The sequence below is a fragment of the Glycine max genome, chromosome 2 (genome assembly GCF_000004515.6).
Source record: "Glycine max cultivar Williams 82 chromosome 2, Glycine_max_v4.0, whole genome shotgun sequence".
Taxonomy (NCBI): domain Eukaryota; kingdom Viridiplantae; phylum Streptophyta; class Magnoliopsida; order Fabales; family Fabaceae; genus Glycine; species Glycine max.
In genome coordinates this window covers 22586172-22601767 of record NC_016089.4, presented here as the reverse complement: position 1 = coordinate 22601767, position 15596 = coordinate 22586172, and the positions used below count along the sequence as shown (strand labels likewise).

The 15596-nt window shown below is 38.8% G+C and overlaps 1 protein-coding gene across 1 annotated transcript; it reads right to left on the bottom strand.

The window, feature by feature from the left end:
- Window positions 1-13910: 13910 nt before the first annotated feature.
- On the bottom strand, window positions 13911-15091 carry LOC102662198 (uncharacterized). The gene is made up of 2 exons (XM_006575841.1): window positions 14846-15091; window positions 13911-14528 (listed from the first exon to the last, which is right to left on the bottom strand). Exons 1-2 carry the CDS (start codon window positions 15089-15091, stop codon window positions 13911-13913), a joined length of 864 nt encoding a protein of 287 aa, XP_006575904.1.
- Window positions 15092-15596: the final 505 nt, after the last annotated feature.

Genomic DNA, 15596 nt, shown 5'->3' with positions numbered 1-15596 from the left:
GAGAAGATGTACACCAATTTTTATACTGGTTCACTCTTTATCTCAAGAGAAGCTACTCTAGTTATCTAATTCAATCCGAATTAGATTTTCATTATGCATATAGAATCCTTACAAGCAATCACAATCAATCTTAGTTCCTCCCCAGAAAAAGAGACTAAGGTACCTAACCCTAGGGTCCTTTGTGAATAAGAGCCTAAGAGAAATCTACCCTTAGCCCAAACTAGAAAAACCTATTCTAGCATGCCTTGCATATGCTAACAACATGTAAAACACATGAAAAAATAAGTTAAGGAGAGACACAACCTGATCAATCACACAAAAACCTTTGCTTGAGTGAATAAATCTCTTCTTGAGCTCACAAAAAATTCATAACTCACTTTTTACCATGAGAGCTTCAGAAAAAGAAGTCTAGAAAGTACGAGTTGCACAAAAAATTCTAAGTACTTTTTCTTCTCTCTTAAAAGTGAGAACACAAGATGGTTATTTTGTGAATGTATGTATACATGATTTTGATGATGTCAAAAGAAGAATCAAACAAGGCTGCTTCAAATGATAAGCATTTGCTTCAAGAATAATTCAAGATTGCTTCAACAAACAAAGCCTTGTTTCAAGATTCACTAAAGACCAAGCCTTGCCTTAAAACAAAGTGCTTTCAAGACATGCAAGGCTCTGGTAATCAATTACCAGGAAGTGTAATCGATTACCAGAAGACAGGGTTGAGAAATAGCTGTTGAAAAAGGTTTTGAATTTGAATTTTCAACATGTAATCGATTACCATATGTCTGTAATCGATTACCAGCAACGAAACTTTGGAAATTCAAATTCAAAAGTCATAACCCTTCAAATTATAACTGTGTAATCGATTACACAAACATTGTAATCGATTACCAGTGGAAAGTTTTCAGAAAATCTGCCAACAGTCACATCTTTTCATTAGATTTGTGAATGGCCATCAAAGGCCTATAAATAGGTGACTAGGGCACGAATTAAAGAAGAGAGTTTTGCTTGGCAAAAATGTCTTATCCTCTCAAAAGACAATGAGAGAGATTCCAAAAGAACTTCATTGTCAAATGCTCTCTCAAGAAATCCTTGATCAAACACTTGCAAAATCTATAAGGATTCTTACATGATCTTCATTGTAATATTCTTCTCTTGAAGAGAGAATTCTTCTTCCATTCTTCTTATTCAATGAGATTGGTTAAGAGACTGTGAGTCTCTTGTTGTAAAGGATTCCTGAACACAAGGGATGGGTTGTCCTTGTGTGGTTCAGACTTTGTAATGGATTTTACAAAGATAGTGGAAATCTCAAGTGGGTTGCTTGAGTACTGGACGTAGGCACGGGTTGTGGCCGAACCAGTATAAAACTGTGTTTGCATTCTCTCTTCCCTTATCTCATTTATGTTATTGCAATCAATTTTGCCTTGCATGTTTATAGAACATTATTAAATTGATTGTTGTTGCTTCTTCTGCATTCTAAGCCTATCGCTCTTAAGATTATTGAGGCCACAAGGTCCAACATATTTATAGACAAAACTGTTATAACCGCCTCTAATCAATTAAATAGCCAATGCAATCGATTATTTCAAAGAAGTAATTGATTATATTATCATTTCAATCGATTAAAGTGTTCTTCCCAACATCTGGAAAGCTTTCAAGAATAATGTAATCAATTAGATTCTTGATGTAATCGATTAAAGTGTTCTTAATCACTTATGGGAACAACTTTAGGAACAAAGTAATCGATTGCGATCACCTAGTAATCAAATAAAGCAGAGACTCATTAAAAACCAAACATGGTCTCAATTGAACTGAGGGCATGACCGTATATGTAGTGGGAAACACTCTCTAACATCTATTTACAAGTATCAACACAACCATCGTTTGAGGATCGATGCATTTCATCATGAAGGACGAGTGATGATTCATTAAGAGATGGTGGATAACATACAATAGTTATGCTGGGGGATGGCCAAACAGTTCAAAGGAACTTGGGGGGGATGTTGAGTGGTGTAACCCAACTAAGGGCATTTTTGGTTAGTTCAGGGGAATCGCAGGCCTCACTTGGCTTTCTTGACTAGAGTGGAGTCGTATCCATGGTTGGTGAGAATGCCATGTCCTGTACCGAAATGAAACATGTCCTCCTAAGTGTCATCCATATGTTGCATAAGACTATGAATGCCTGGGAGGCTTAGTGGCAATGTTAGGTCCAAGGCATGAACTCTGTGAGAGATAGATGTTAGAGATAGGGGGAGAAACATGAAGATCAAGCTATGAAGAGTTTTGACTTTTACATGCCCAACTCCTTATTAAGTGGCATTTGTACAGGTTGTTGCTTTTTGTCTTTAAGTCTACCTATGCGTACATCATGGCATCATTATATAAAAGTAGGAAGATAGTTTCTAAGGTAAGAAACATATTCAGTGCATAACTTTCTATTTTAATCAATTACCTCTATCTGCAATTGATTACACAAGTCTTTTGAGAAGCTTGTAAAGAGATCTTCATTATGGTTTAATCAATTACCATATATTCGTAATCGATTACATAGTTCTTTTGAGAACATGCCTATTTTCTTGGGTCTTGGTTTAATCGATTACAAGGATATAGTAATTGATTACATCAAGAAAGGTATGTTCAATCAAGTCTGTTTTCTCTATATATACCCACCTTGTGTTCTCACTTTCAAGCATTCAATTTTCATTTCTTGCATTTGAATGAAAAAGTTGTATCTCTCCTTGACTTTGTTTCATATGGTTTTTACATATGTTTGTGTTTCGCTCTTCGGAGTACTACTTGTTTGTGTGGATGCAAAATCTACCAGCAAGTGCACCAGGTCTTCAAGTAAATAATTAAAATGGTGTGAATCGAGTATCAAACTCAGGGAACTTGTTCATTTGGTAAAGGTTTATTCAATAAGCAGACATTTGCAAATAGTAATCATGATTGTGAATGAAAGTAAAAGTATGTTCTATTCTAATTACAAAGCAATAAACATGAGCAAGTAAGTGCGAAAATAAATATCTAAAGGCGTTGGGTCCTCTTACTGAGCCAATTGATGCAATTAAGGATGTTTCTCTAATCAAAGATGTTTCTGTGTTCTATGCTGAAGGATCAAGTACTAAATACCGATGTCTCGTGAGTTTAGCCTAATTCTAATTAAACTTCATTTGTAGATGTCTCTTGTTGAACTTAGCTTAATTGAACAGCTTTATGATCACAGCATAACAAAAACTAAATTACCGCACTCCGTGTCCAGACATACGGTAACCTAATCCTGCTCTATCAAGTTCTAAGGAGACAATACATCTTTCAATGCTAAAGCCCCTAACAGTACACACATATGGGTGATCAAGCCAAAAGCATGCAATAATAATAAAGTACTGATAGAAATAATGAACACATAAAACAACCTTAATTAGATAGGGAAAGATTTTACCTCAATTACTTAGCAGAATCCCCACCTGAGGGATTTAGCCTTCCATAGTAAGGAAGCTCCTTTTACAATGAAGAAAGAGGAATTAGGAGAAACTGCTTGCTTACAAAGGAGTGGGGATGTCTCCTCCACCTCTAGGAATCTCACAATCACTCAAAAACTCACAAATCTTCCTAAAAGATCAAAACTTGGCTTCTTTGCTCTGTTCTTTGCCTCTGTGTATTTCACACTTCAAGCTCTTATGGCTATTCAGCACTCTCTCCAGCCCCCCTTACATTCTCCACAAGTCAGGCTTAAAAAAAGGGCTCACTGACCTCGACGTCGCGCTTAGTGCGAGTAAGTGAATAATCGCTTATGTTGGATCAAGTGGCCTCAGAATAATTAAGAAGGGGGGGGGGGGGGGTTGAATTAATTATTCCTAAACCTTTACTAATTAAAAAATTACTCTTCTAAGGTTTTTACTAAATTGTTAAGAGAATGAGGAGTAGAAGAGAAACTTAACAGAAAGTAAAAGCGGAAATTAAATGCACAGCGGAAAGTAAAAGAGTAGGGAAGAAGGAGACAAACACACAACAGTTTTTATACTGGTTCGGTAACAACCCGTGCCTACATCCAGTCTCCAAGCGACCTGTGGTCCTTGAGATTTCTTTCAACCTTGTAAAAATCCTTTTACAAGCAAAAATCCACAAGGGATGTACCCTCCCTTGTTCTCTTTGAACCTAGTGGATGTACCCTCCACTAGAACTGATCCACAAGAGATGTACCCTCTCTTGTTCTCAGTCAAACCCAAGTAGATGTACCCTTTACTTGTACCACAAAGGTTGTACCCTCCAATGTGTTAAGACAAAGATCTTAGGCGGTTAAACCTTTGATACTTTGTGAATGGGGATACAAAAGAATTCTCAAGCGGTTAGTCCTTTGAACACTTTTGTATTGGGGAAAAGGGAAGAATCGAAAGAATTCTCAGACTGTGTCGTTTTGAATTCTTTGACAAGGGAGAAGGGAGACACAAAAGAATTCAGGCAGTTAGTCCTTTGTTCTTTTGGAAAAGGGAGAAGAGAGACACAAAAAGAATTCAGGCGGTTAGTCCTTGGCGAATTCTTTTTGGCAAAGGGTGAAGAGATGAAAAGATGAATAGCCAAGTTTTCAAGGTTTAGAAAATTAGAAAACTTGAAAAACTTTTGGTACAAAGAAGAAGAAGAAGTTCAAAGAGATTCAAGGCTTGTAAAGGATTGTATGAATAAGTGTTCAAGATACTTGAAATGCAAAACAAAGCCTTGCTTTTATAGACTCTTCATGTCTTGTCAAGACAACCATTTAGAAGAGTTATAACTTTTAGAAAAACTTAAAACCAATTTGAAAATGTCAAAAACTATTTGAAGAGTTACATCTTTTGATTTTATTCAGAAACAATCACTGGTAATCGATTACCAAATCAGTGTAATCGATTACACAAAGCTTTTATGTGAAAGGATGTGACTCTTCACATTTGAATTTGAATTTTAACGTTCAAAGGCACTGGTAATCGATTACCAAAACATTGTAATCGATTACAGCCTTTTGAAATTAATTGGAACATTGTAAATTCAATTTGAAAACTTTTTCAAAACACTTTTGCTATGGGTAATCGATTACAACAATCTGGTAATCGATTACCAGAGAGTAAAAACTCTTTGGTAAACATGTTTTGAGAAAAATCATGTGCTACTCAATTTTTGAGAAAAACTTTTTATACTTATCTTAATTAAGCCTTCTCTTGATTCTTGAATCTTGAGTCTTGAATCTTGATCTTGATTTTTGAGATCTTGAACCTTGAATCTTGATTCTTGACTCTTAACTTTCTTCTTAAGTCTTGAATCTTGATCTTGATTTTTGAGATCTTGAACCTTGAATCTTGATTCTTGACTCTTAACTTTCTTCTTGAGTCTTGAATTCTTCTTGATTCTTATCTTTGAACTCTTGAATTGTTCTTGATTTACTTGAGTTGTTCTTTGATTGATCTTTGAGCTTTTTGTCATTACCTTTGTCATCATCTTTTGTTATCATCATTGTTATCATCAAAACACCTTTGAATCACCATGAAGCTTTGCTTCTACAAAGGAGTGGGGATGTCTCCTCCACCTCTAGGAATCTCACAATCACTCAAAAACTCACAAATCTTCCTAAAAGATCATAACTTGGCTTCTTTGCTCTGTTCTTTGCCTCTGTGTATTTCACACTTCAAGCTCTTACGGCTATTCAGCGCTCTCTCCAACCACCCTTACATTCTGCGCAAGTCAGGCTTAAAAAAAGGGCTCACTGACCTCGACGTCGCGCTTAGCGCAAGTAAGTGAATAATCGCTTAGCGCCAAACTCGCGCTAAGCTGGAAGGTGAGAAACGACTCGCTGAGCGAGTTGATGACGCGCTGAGTGCGTGCCTATGTGACAGATTCCCTTCCAGATTCCTCCTATCCGCAAAGTGCGTTGATGCCTCGCTTAGCGGATGACACTCGCTAAGCGCATTGAGCTCGCTTAGCGAGACATCAACTTTAGCACTTCTTTAAAATAACTCCTTTTTGCCTGAAATTGAAGAGAAATTGACATTAATTCCATACACAAGGCTTCTACTGAGCACAGATAAAAACAAACCATAATTTATTTACAATCCTACAAAAAGAACCATAAATTGGGGCAAATATATACATTTTGTAAAAGTTTTATATACAAAATTTAGTCATATAAGACGATTAACAAACTCCCCCAAATTTACATTTTTGCTTGTCCTCAAGCAAAGAAAGAACAACTCACTTGTCCTCAAGTGACAAAATCACAGTGGTTATTCACAAGGTGTTTGCTCTAAAGAATTCAATCACATGAAATGAATGGCATACAATGCTTCAATCACAGCTTCTCACAAGACATGCAACTTTTCAAAGATGTGAACATGATTATTAAGGAACACAACTGAAATAAGCTAGTAAGAGCGATCAATATCAAGGAAGGATCACTAACCAAAGCCTCACAACTACTGTTTCACTCAAACACAAGTGTTTAGGCTTATTCAACAATCAACAACTAACACAAGTCTCAATCTTTGCAATTCATCTCATGCCATATAGTCAAGAACACACAAATTGAATCCGAAGGACTTTACTAGGCTTGTAACGAGGCTGGGTTGCAATCAATTCATGGTTTTTCTAGGATGCAAAAGCTTAGGTTCTAAGAGAGCATACATCCATAGATCAACCTTTTTCTTTTTATTCCAGCTCTATTACTTTCCTTTCCACACTTAGCTTTTCTTTTTCTTAAATAGTTGCACACACACTTTTATTTTATGCTTACAACTTTTTATATATATATATACTTGTTGCTTATTAGATGACTGTGTGTGTTGCTCTTTTCTTACCATTACAAGCTTTCACCCCATAATTCCCCCAAATTTCCTTTGAACCAAAATTTCCTTTTATGAATGATGCTTTCCTACAACCTAAGACAAGGTCGAAGGAGATAAACTATACAAGCTCAAGGTTCAATCAAAAAATCATACTTTCAGCTCAAAATGGGTGCAAGGGATAAATCAATCATGCACAAGGTAAGCTTTTTAGCTAAGTGGCTATCTTCAATCAAAACATGGCCTTCATCATATTGAATTTCACGCATTCATTCCATACTCAGAGATTCATGAAAAAACCATTACTTAACCTTAGTCGTTCTCTCACAATTAAAGATCACACTCTCACCGGGTTGCGGTTAATGCGTTTGTTCACAATCAACCTGACAAAGCAACTAACATTTTCGGTCATGATCCTAATTCCATGTTCTTTCTCTTGTAATGACTGCTTGCTCATTCAAGGCATATGATCTACGTATTTCAATTCACTCACATCATATAATTGATCAATTCAAACCAATTACAAACATTGAATTCCAAAATCAAGTATCACCCACTGGATAATATAAATGCACTGTTCAATCAAGCTTTGTACAAGCTTTCAACCAAAATAAAAACTATAAACTGAAATTTAAAAGCTGAAACATAAACATAAATCTAAATACTGAAACATAAACATAAATCTAAATTATAAAATGTACTAAAGACATGATAATAATAAAACTGTTCAAAAAGCAGGGAAATAAAAATCCTGATCCTGTCAATGATCCTGTGCAGAGTCCATGGCATGCTCATTCAAGTCCAGTGCAGTAGTGCCTGCTGATGAATCCTGAGGAAGAGGCAGGTCTGGCACTGGGCTTAGGTGGAGTGGGCTCTGAGACCTCTAGAATGTCATCCTCTTGGTCCGGTTGAGGCTCTTGGGCTGTAGAGGCCTCACCCCCTCCCAAAGGAGAAGGCTGGACTCCTGACCAGGCCACTATTCATGGTCCGACAAGTGCACCGGATCGCGCAAGTAGTACAAAACGGTAAGAACTGAGTATCGAACTCTCGGGGAACTTGTTTTACTTGGTAAAACTGTATTATCCGGGTATGGACAGGTATGGACAAGTATGTAAACAAAACTATTAAAAAGGAAGATCACGTGAATAATGGTGTGTGAAGACAGATAGACAACGTGTCGGTCTTCCTACCGAGTCCCTGATGTATTAAAGGATCTTCTCTACCTAACAATGCTCATGTGTTCTATGTTGTCTCCTGAAATGCTAAACCACGATGTCTCGTGCATGTTTAGCCTAGTCCTACTCAAGTATCGTCCTCAGATTCCTCTTGTTGGACTAAACTTGACCAGAACCGCATTAAGACATACATACCAACAACTAGGTTACTGTACCCCGATCCCTCGTGACGATACGATAAACTAGCCCCGTCCTATCAAGTTCTAAGGTTCAAACCATTTCCCAATGTTGAGTGACCCTAACTATGCATGCATCTACATGATCAAGGCAAAAGCATACTAAAATGAAGTACTGATAGCACAACGAACACATAAACCTCATCAGATAGATATAACAGTATTACATCAAGTACCCCATAGGAAGAACCAACTGAGGATTTAGCTCTCCATAACAGGGAGGCTTCTTTTACAACAAAGAGAAGAGAAAGTGAAAGATTGAAGAGTTACAGGTAGTGGAGATGTCTCCTCCACCTCTAGAAACCTCATAATCACTCAATATCTCATCCAATGCTTTGCAAGATAGCTTCCTCGTCAAGCTCAGTCATCTCTTGGTTTCTCCACAACCAAAACTCTCCAAAAAAACTCTTCTCCTCTCAATTTTGAGATTCAGATTTAAATAGGCAATTCTGTTGGAATGTGTGTGCTTAGCAGGAGATGGGCTCGCTTAGCGCGTGTAAGTGACATCAGGCTTAGCGCCAGTAATGCTCGCTCAGCCTGGAGGTTCAAGCGGTGCACTTAGCGAATTAATTCTCACTGAGCGCATCATTGACAACTCATATGCTTCTAGAATCTTCTACGGGCTTAGTCATGAATTGTTGTGCTCAGCGGATGGCTCGCTAAGCCAGAGAATTGGCTTAGCAGGCGACTCAAAATCAGCACTTCCACCAAACTTGCCTAATTAGCCTGAAATTGCAAAGGAATGATCATTAAATACACAGAATGAGATACTAAGTACTTATTACCTACATTTAACAAAAAGTAATTACAACACTACAAAATGACCATAAATGGAAGGATTTATATACAATTTACACAAGTTTCTGACACAAAAGTTAGTCATATTATCCGACCAACAAACTCCCCCAAATTTACAACTTTGCTTGTCCTCAAGCAAATGGAGAACAATTCACTTGTCTTCATGTGACAAACATGCAGTGACAATTTACAAAGGTGCTTGCTACAAAATATTGAGTGCATGATGAAAAAATGAAACAAAATGTCCTCATCAATTGTTTTTCACCAAATATGCAGTTATTCAAAGAGAAGAACAAAACGTATGCTATACAATTAGATGAAGTTAAGCACAAGACAAATATTAAAGAAAGTAGCTTAAACCAAAGTCTCACGGCTACTGTTTCCCTCACACTCAAGTGTTTAAGCTATTAATCTATAACAACCAACAAGAGTTCTAATCTTTGTACTTCATCTCATGTCATAAAGTCAGAAATGCCTAAACAGAATCAGAAGGACTTTCATAGGCTTGTAGTGAGGCTTGGCTACAAAAATTATTAGTTTTTCTAGGATTCAAAGGCTTAAATTCTAAGAGAGCATGGATCCTAGACTCACCCAATGTATTTTCTTTCAATTTATTTAGCTTACTCACTTGCCTTGCATTTGACCCTATTAAAACAACACACACTCTCTTTGTTTGTATTTTACTTCTTTTTTTTTAACACAACTTATTTGTTATGTGTGCTGAAATGTCTTGCCTTTTTACTTCACATCCCAACTAACTCCCCCAAATTTGGGGCAAATTGCCTTGAACCATGGCCCTCCTAGAATTTACACAAGGTAGCTAGAGATATTCATTTCAAGTTTAGGGTTCAATTTGAAAATTTAATTCAGCTCACAAAGGGTGCAAAGGATACAATTATAATTACAGGTAAGCTTTCTGGACAAGTAGTTTACAAATAGAACAATGGCCTTCATCACTTTCAAATTTATGCATTTCATTCTAAAATTCAGAGACTGATACAAAGAATATTACTCAATGCTAGTCGTTCACTCATAATTTAAGATCACACTTTCACCGGGTTATGGTTCAAGCTTTTCTTTCTTAATCCATCTGTCTACAGACTAACATTTATAATTGCAAGCTCACACACTTGTTCTTTCTTTGTCTATCATACATATTTGCTCAAACTTATGATAAAACACAATCTTCATTTCAACCATGCATTAAATCCATAATCACCATTTCAAACTCATATCAACACTGCATTTTCAAAGAGTCAAGTTAAACTGTTCTTTATGCATCAGGACTTTCAAAATGTTTCCAAAACAAAAAGTATGCTGTAAACCATATTCACATGCCACAAACCATAATAGTTCATACATACTAAAACCATACAACCACTATACTATGCAATCATAATAATTAAAATGTACTCAGAAAGATAAAATTATAATAATAATAATTAGGACAGGTAATCAAATCCTGTCATTCATCTCGATCCTACTCCTCATCATCGAAATGTAACACTGGCATCCCTGAAGGAGTAGTAATCCGTCCCCCCTCCTCATCTGAAAACTGAAGCTCAGGTGTGCTAGAGGAGTAGTGTTCAGAGTCAGGGCCGGTGTGGTAGGGTCCTCTGGTATCTCTAAAATGGGAGTAGAGGGGTCAGCTGGTCTCTCATGTACTGGTGTAGGAGGATCTGCTACCTGCTGAGCAAAAGATAGCTCTATCCCTGGTGAGGGTGGATTTTCTGGGGTTTGTGGTGTCCTCTCAGGAGTAGCAGCCTCTTGTCTCAATTGTAACTCACCTACTTCAACAGTCTCATGTATAACTGGCACAATTGGCTCAGGAAAAACTGCCTCATCAGGCCTCATCTCTACTCCTACACCTGAAAAATAAAAAACTCTAGGGATGGTAGCCTCAGAAGACGCATCTTGTACCTGCTGATGTACTTGAGCATTGGGGCCCTCACCCTCTCTCATAGCAGAAGGTACGTTTCCAGGCCGGATACCTTCTCAATGAACTGTTCTACCGATAGAATGGACCTTGGAGGAGCTACCACTTGTAGGCTCGGCAGTAATAAAATCTGTCCCTGATGAATACTCTGAAGCATGGCTTCAAAGCGCTGAGAGTCATGGGTAGTTGGTGTAGGCATGACAGAAGTGGGAAGAGCTGGTGGTGCAGAAGAAGAAGGAACATCTGCTGGTCGAGCCCTTACCTTCCTGGCCCCTCTGAAGTTAACTGTCAGATCATCCACATTCCAACATTTTTTCTTAATGTAGGCCAAGTTAATGGCTGGGCTCAGGCTCCCATAGGTCAGACTGTCAGAGGTAACGCCTCTAGCTCTGCATAGGGCAATGATCAAGGCTGGAAATCCGAGCCTAGAGGAGTTACTCTGGGCAATGGTAGAAATCTGACCTGAGATTATGGCTCCAATGTTCATGTCCATGCCTGTGACTAAGTCGTAAACTAACCTGGCTCTGTCCATATTAAGATCAGAGGTGTGGGAAGTGGGAGTCAGGTTGCTGTAGGAGAGGACACTCCATGTCTATGCAAGAGTGGTGAGATCTTTCCTCAGAAGCTTCCAAGGATGGTGCTCTTCATTTAGAACAAAACCCCTACCAGGGATGTAGAGATGAGCAGCAAACTCTTGAGGATCAATCATCATCCTCGAAAACCTGGAATAGGTAGGCAGTGTCTCACCCTCCTCTAAGACTTCTGGAGTCTCTAAGAAGGAATTCAGGTTGTCAGCATCAATCCTGATTAAATGTCCTCTCACCCTCACTTGCTTAGGGCTCTGGTCTTCTGGGCTGTATAAGTTGGCATAGAATTCTTTAACCACTGCCACATCTATGCTTCCCTGTTGAAGGTTGGTGAGGCGTTTGTGTAGGTTACGCCTCTCCAACTCTGCCTTAAACTCACCGACTTCAGTATGATAAATCTTAACATTCCTTTACGGAAGGATCCTCCGGTCCAAAATGTTATCTGTATATCGGTTCCAGGCTTCCATTGATTGGAATCCCCTGGTATCATACTGAGCTTGAGGTTTGCTCTTCCTTTTCCTTGATGCCATCTGTAATAAAAAGAACCAAAAATACATTAGATTGGAATTTATTCAAGTTCAAAAATAGAAATTAAAAGCTGAATTTAACTGTAGGCGCTTAGCGAAATACCGCAGGCTTAGTGCACCTTAGGCAAAGCAACAAACTAGCTTAGCGTAGCAGGTTGCACTTAGCCAGTTATGACAACAAAATTTTGTTCAGCATAATCAGCTTAGTGAGATAGGTACTCACTTAGCCCAGAGCAAATTATTTCACACAGTGGCTTAGCGCATCGGACACGCTTAGCCCAAAGATTGTCGCAACGAATTGCGTTAAGCTCAGCAGGGTTGGCTTAGCGCTTGTCAAAACTTCAAGATTGTCTAAGTGATATGGCTTAGCGAATCAGACACGCTTAGCCAATCACTTGTCGCAAGGAATTGCGCTTAGCTCAAATCAGCTTGGCTTAGCGCGTAATGGCCTTCCCAGATTTTTTTCTAAGTTACTCAGGCTTAGCAGGATGACACTCGCTTAGCCCTTGTGTTGTATCTTTTCGAGTTTTGGTGGCTTAGCTCACAAAGCTGTCGCTTAGCCATGTTCATACCAAATGATGAACATTCATCTGAAAAGTTGAACTCGCTTAGCGCAACACGGTTGACTTAGCGAGTTTGCCTGGGAATGCATACAATCACGCACTTTTGATGAACTCGCAGAGCGCATCAGTCGTGCTTAGCGAGTTTGTCGCATTTTCCAGACAAAACTCAAAAAATGAACTTTGTTTTCTTCTCTTTTTAGGCCTCTAAAAGGCACCTATCAAACATGCAAAACCATCAAATGTACCCACACAGTACAATCCTTAACAAAGTCCTAATTTTTATCTATTCTATTTACAAAATAATCCTAAAAATTAAATTGCTAACCTAATATCATCTATCCTAAGGTTTCAAAAAAAGCAAAAGCATAAATAAAGTGAGGAACTTACTTGGATCAGAGGTGCTTTGTGAAGACTAACAGAAGATGCCAGAAGGATGCACAAATGCAATGCACAAGTATTTGGGAGAGAGAGATTGCAGGGGATGTATTTTAGAAAATCTGAGTGAATGTGAGTGTAACTGCTGTTACAGTCACTTATTTGTTTTTCGACCAACTCGCTTAGCGAGTGCGGCTGCTAAGCGATAGCGAGAGACGTTTGACTTCTCAACACGCTCGCTTAGCGGCCCATTTCGCTGAGCCCAAGCCCAAATTTTGAAATTCAATTTTTTTTGACTGGGCTTAGTGCAAATAGACGTGCTTAGTGAGTTGTGCAGATGAAAATTCCTGCAACTCTCGCTAAGCTGAGCGCATGGCCGGCTTAGCTGATATACTTCATGCTACATACAAAGGGGTATGCGCTTAGCACATAAGTGTGCGCTTAGCGCTACCTAGGCCGCAAAGAATAGGAATTAGCGCAAGGTGACTGTGCTTAACCACTAAACATGCCACGCTTAGCAGATGGCTCTGGCATAGCCCAATTCAGACTGAGCTGTAATTGGCTTAGCTCAGCCATGATATGCTTAGCTAGCCCAAATATCTAAAGATGCAGGGGTTGATGTGCTCAGCGCCATTATGACGGGCTTAGCACATTGAAGACATGTGCTCAGCCAGAGGGGGTGTGCTTAGCCAGAGGACCGTTTTTCAGAAAAAAATTTCTAAGTTAAGATCAGTCCCCTTTTAAAAGAAACCCCTATATCTATCATTAAAAACAAGCTAATAAACCCCTTTTTCAATGATCACCAAGCAAATTATAACTTATGTAATGCATGAAAACAGAATGAAAGAAAACAACATGGGTTGCCTCCCAGGAAGCGCTTCTTTAACGTCATTAGCTTGATGCATATACCTCAATGGGTGATATCCACTTTGTCCTTTAACTTCAGAACCTCCTTATCACCCTCTACGACTTGCAAATAGACATTATGATCTGGTACAGGCTTGTTTTCTTCAAATAGATCAAAATTGATCCTCTGATCTTCAAAACCCATTTCCAATTTCTTTCTTCCCATGTCAACTACACAACTTGTAGTTAACATAAAGGGGCGTCCCAAAATGATGGGAACCTCATGGTCTTCATCCACATCCATGACCACAAAGTCAGTTGGAAAGACCATCTGCTTAATTCTTATAAGGACATCTTCAATTACCCCATACCGCCTTGTGATGGATCGGTCAGCAAGCTGTAAGGTCATTCTGGTGGGCATGATTTCCAACTCTCCCAACCTTCTACACATGGAGAGTGGCATTAAGTTGATGCTGGCTCCCAAGTCAATGAGTGCCTTCCCCACTGTGACTTCACCTATTGAACAAGGAATAGTCGCACTTCCAGGGTCCTTGTGTTTTGGTGGATGGATCTTCTGTATCATAGCACTGCAGTTGTCCTCCATAATGATATTCTCTTGGTGAATGTATTTGTTCTTCCTTGTCAACATATCTTTCAAAAACTTTGAGTAGAGTGGAATTTGCTACAAAGCTTCTCCAAAAGGCATAGTTATTTCTAGTTTCCTGAAAATGTCTAGGAATCTCGCTAGATGGCAATCCTTATCTTTCTTGGAAGGTACCACGGGATATGGCACTTCCGTACCCTCCTCTGAAGCTTTTTCTTTCCTCTTTTCTCTTGCTTTTTCACTCCTACTCTTTTCTTCATCTTTATTTTTCTCAACTTTTTCTTTTTCTTTTTTTCTTTGTCTTTTCCTACCTCTATTTCTTTTTCTTGGTCTTTTATTTCTTTCTCTTCGACCATTATTTGTTTTTCCCTCCTCCAACTCATTGCATCTGTTACCTCCTTGTTCATTTTCTCAGTACTGTCCTTTACAACAGTTTGTTCTTTCAAGGCCACAGTATCCTCATCCTCAACTACCACACGCTTCTTGTTTCTTGTCATCATAGCATTACATTCTTCTTTGGGATTCTTCTCAATATTTGCCCTAATGCTGTTGGATGACTTCTCAGCTAACTGTTTGGCTAGTTGACCCACCTGGGTCTCAAGGTTCTTCAATGCTGATTCAGTGCTTTTGTAATTACACATGATCATTTGCATGAATTGAGCCAGGGCTTCTTCCAGTTTGGTAGTCCTCTGGAAAATATTAGGCCCTTGTTGAGGCGGCCTGTTGGAAGGCCCACCCTAGTCCTTATTGAATTGATTACTAGGGTGTGATCTCCATTGTCCTTGCTGATTGTAGGGACCTTGCTGGAAACCTGAGAGTCCTCCTTGGTTGTATCCTTGCCTTTGTTGATTTCCCATGTAACTAACTTTCTGCGTTTTTTCTTCAAAAGGAATGCAATGGCCGGATTCATGAGCACCACCCCAAATGGTACAACCTGTAACCTGCAAAACAGAAGACTGTGAAGGTTGACCAGTAGACAATGTAGTTGGTGTCATACCCTAATTTCGTCCGGGGACCTTTGCTTGATAACGTGCGACCATTCTTTGGTCCTCGTGAGGTGCTTGGCACCCATCATTAGGCAATTTGTGAATTCCAGGACATGCCCAAAAAAACCAAAAAAATAATATGCACAATCCGTAAGTTTCC

What these genes read in the sequence shown, in the direction of transcription:
- LOC102662198 (XM_006575841.1), bottom strand. Translation starts at nt 15,091, where the DNA reads ATGTGTAATTACAAAAGCACTGAATCAGCATTGAAGAACCTTGAGACC. An exon ending in CTGAGAAAATGAACAAGGAG is followed by an intron (nt 14,529 to 14,845) that starts GTAACAGATGCA and finishes GAAGCTTTGTAG; the next exon opens with CAAATTCCACTCTACTCAAA.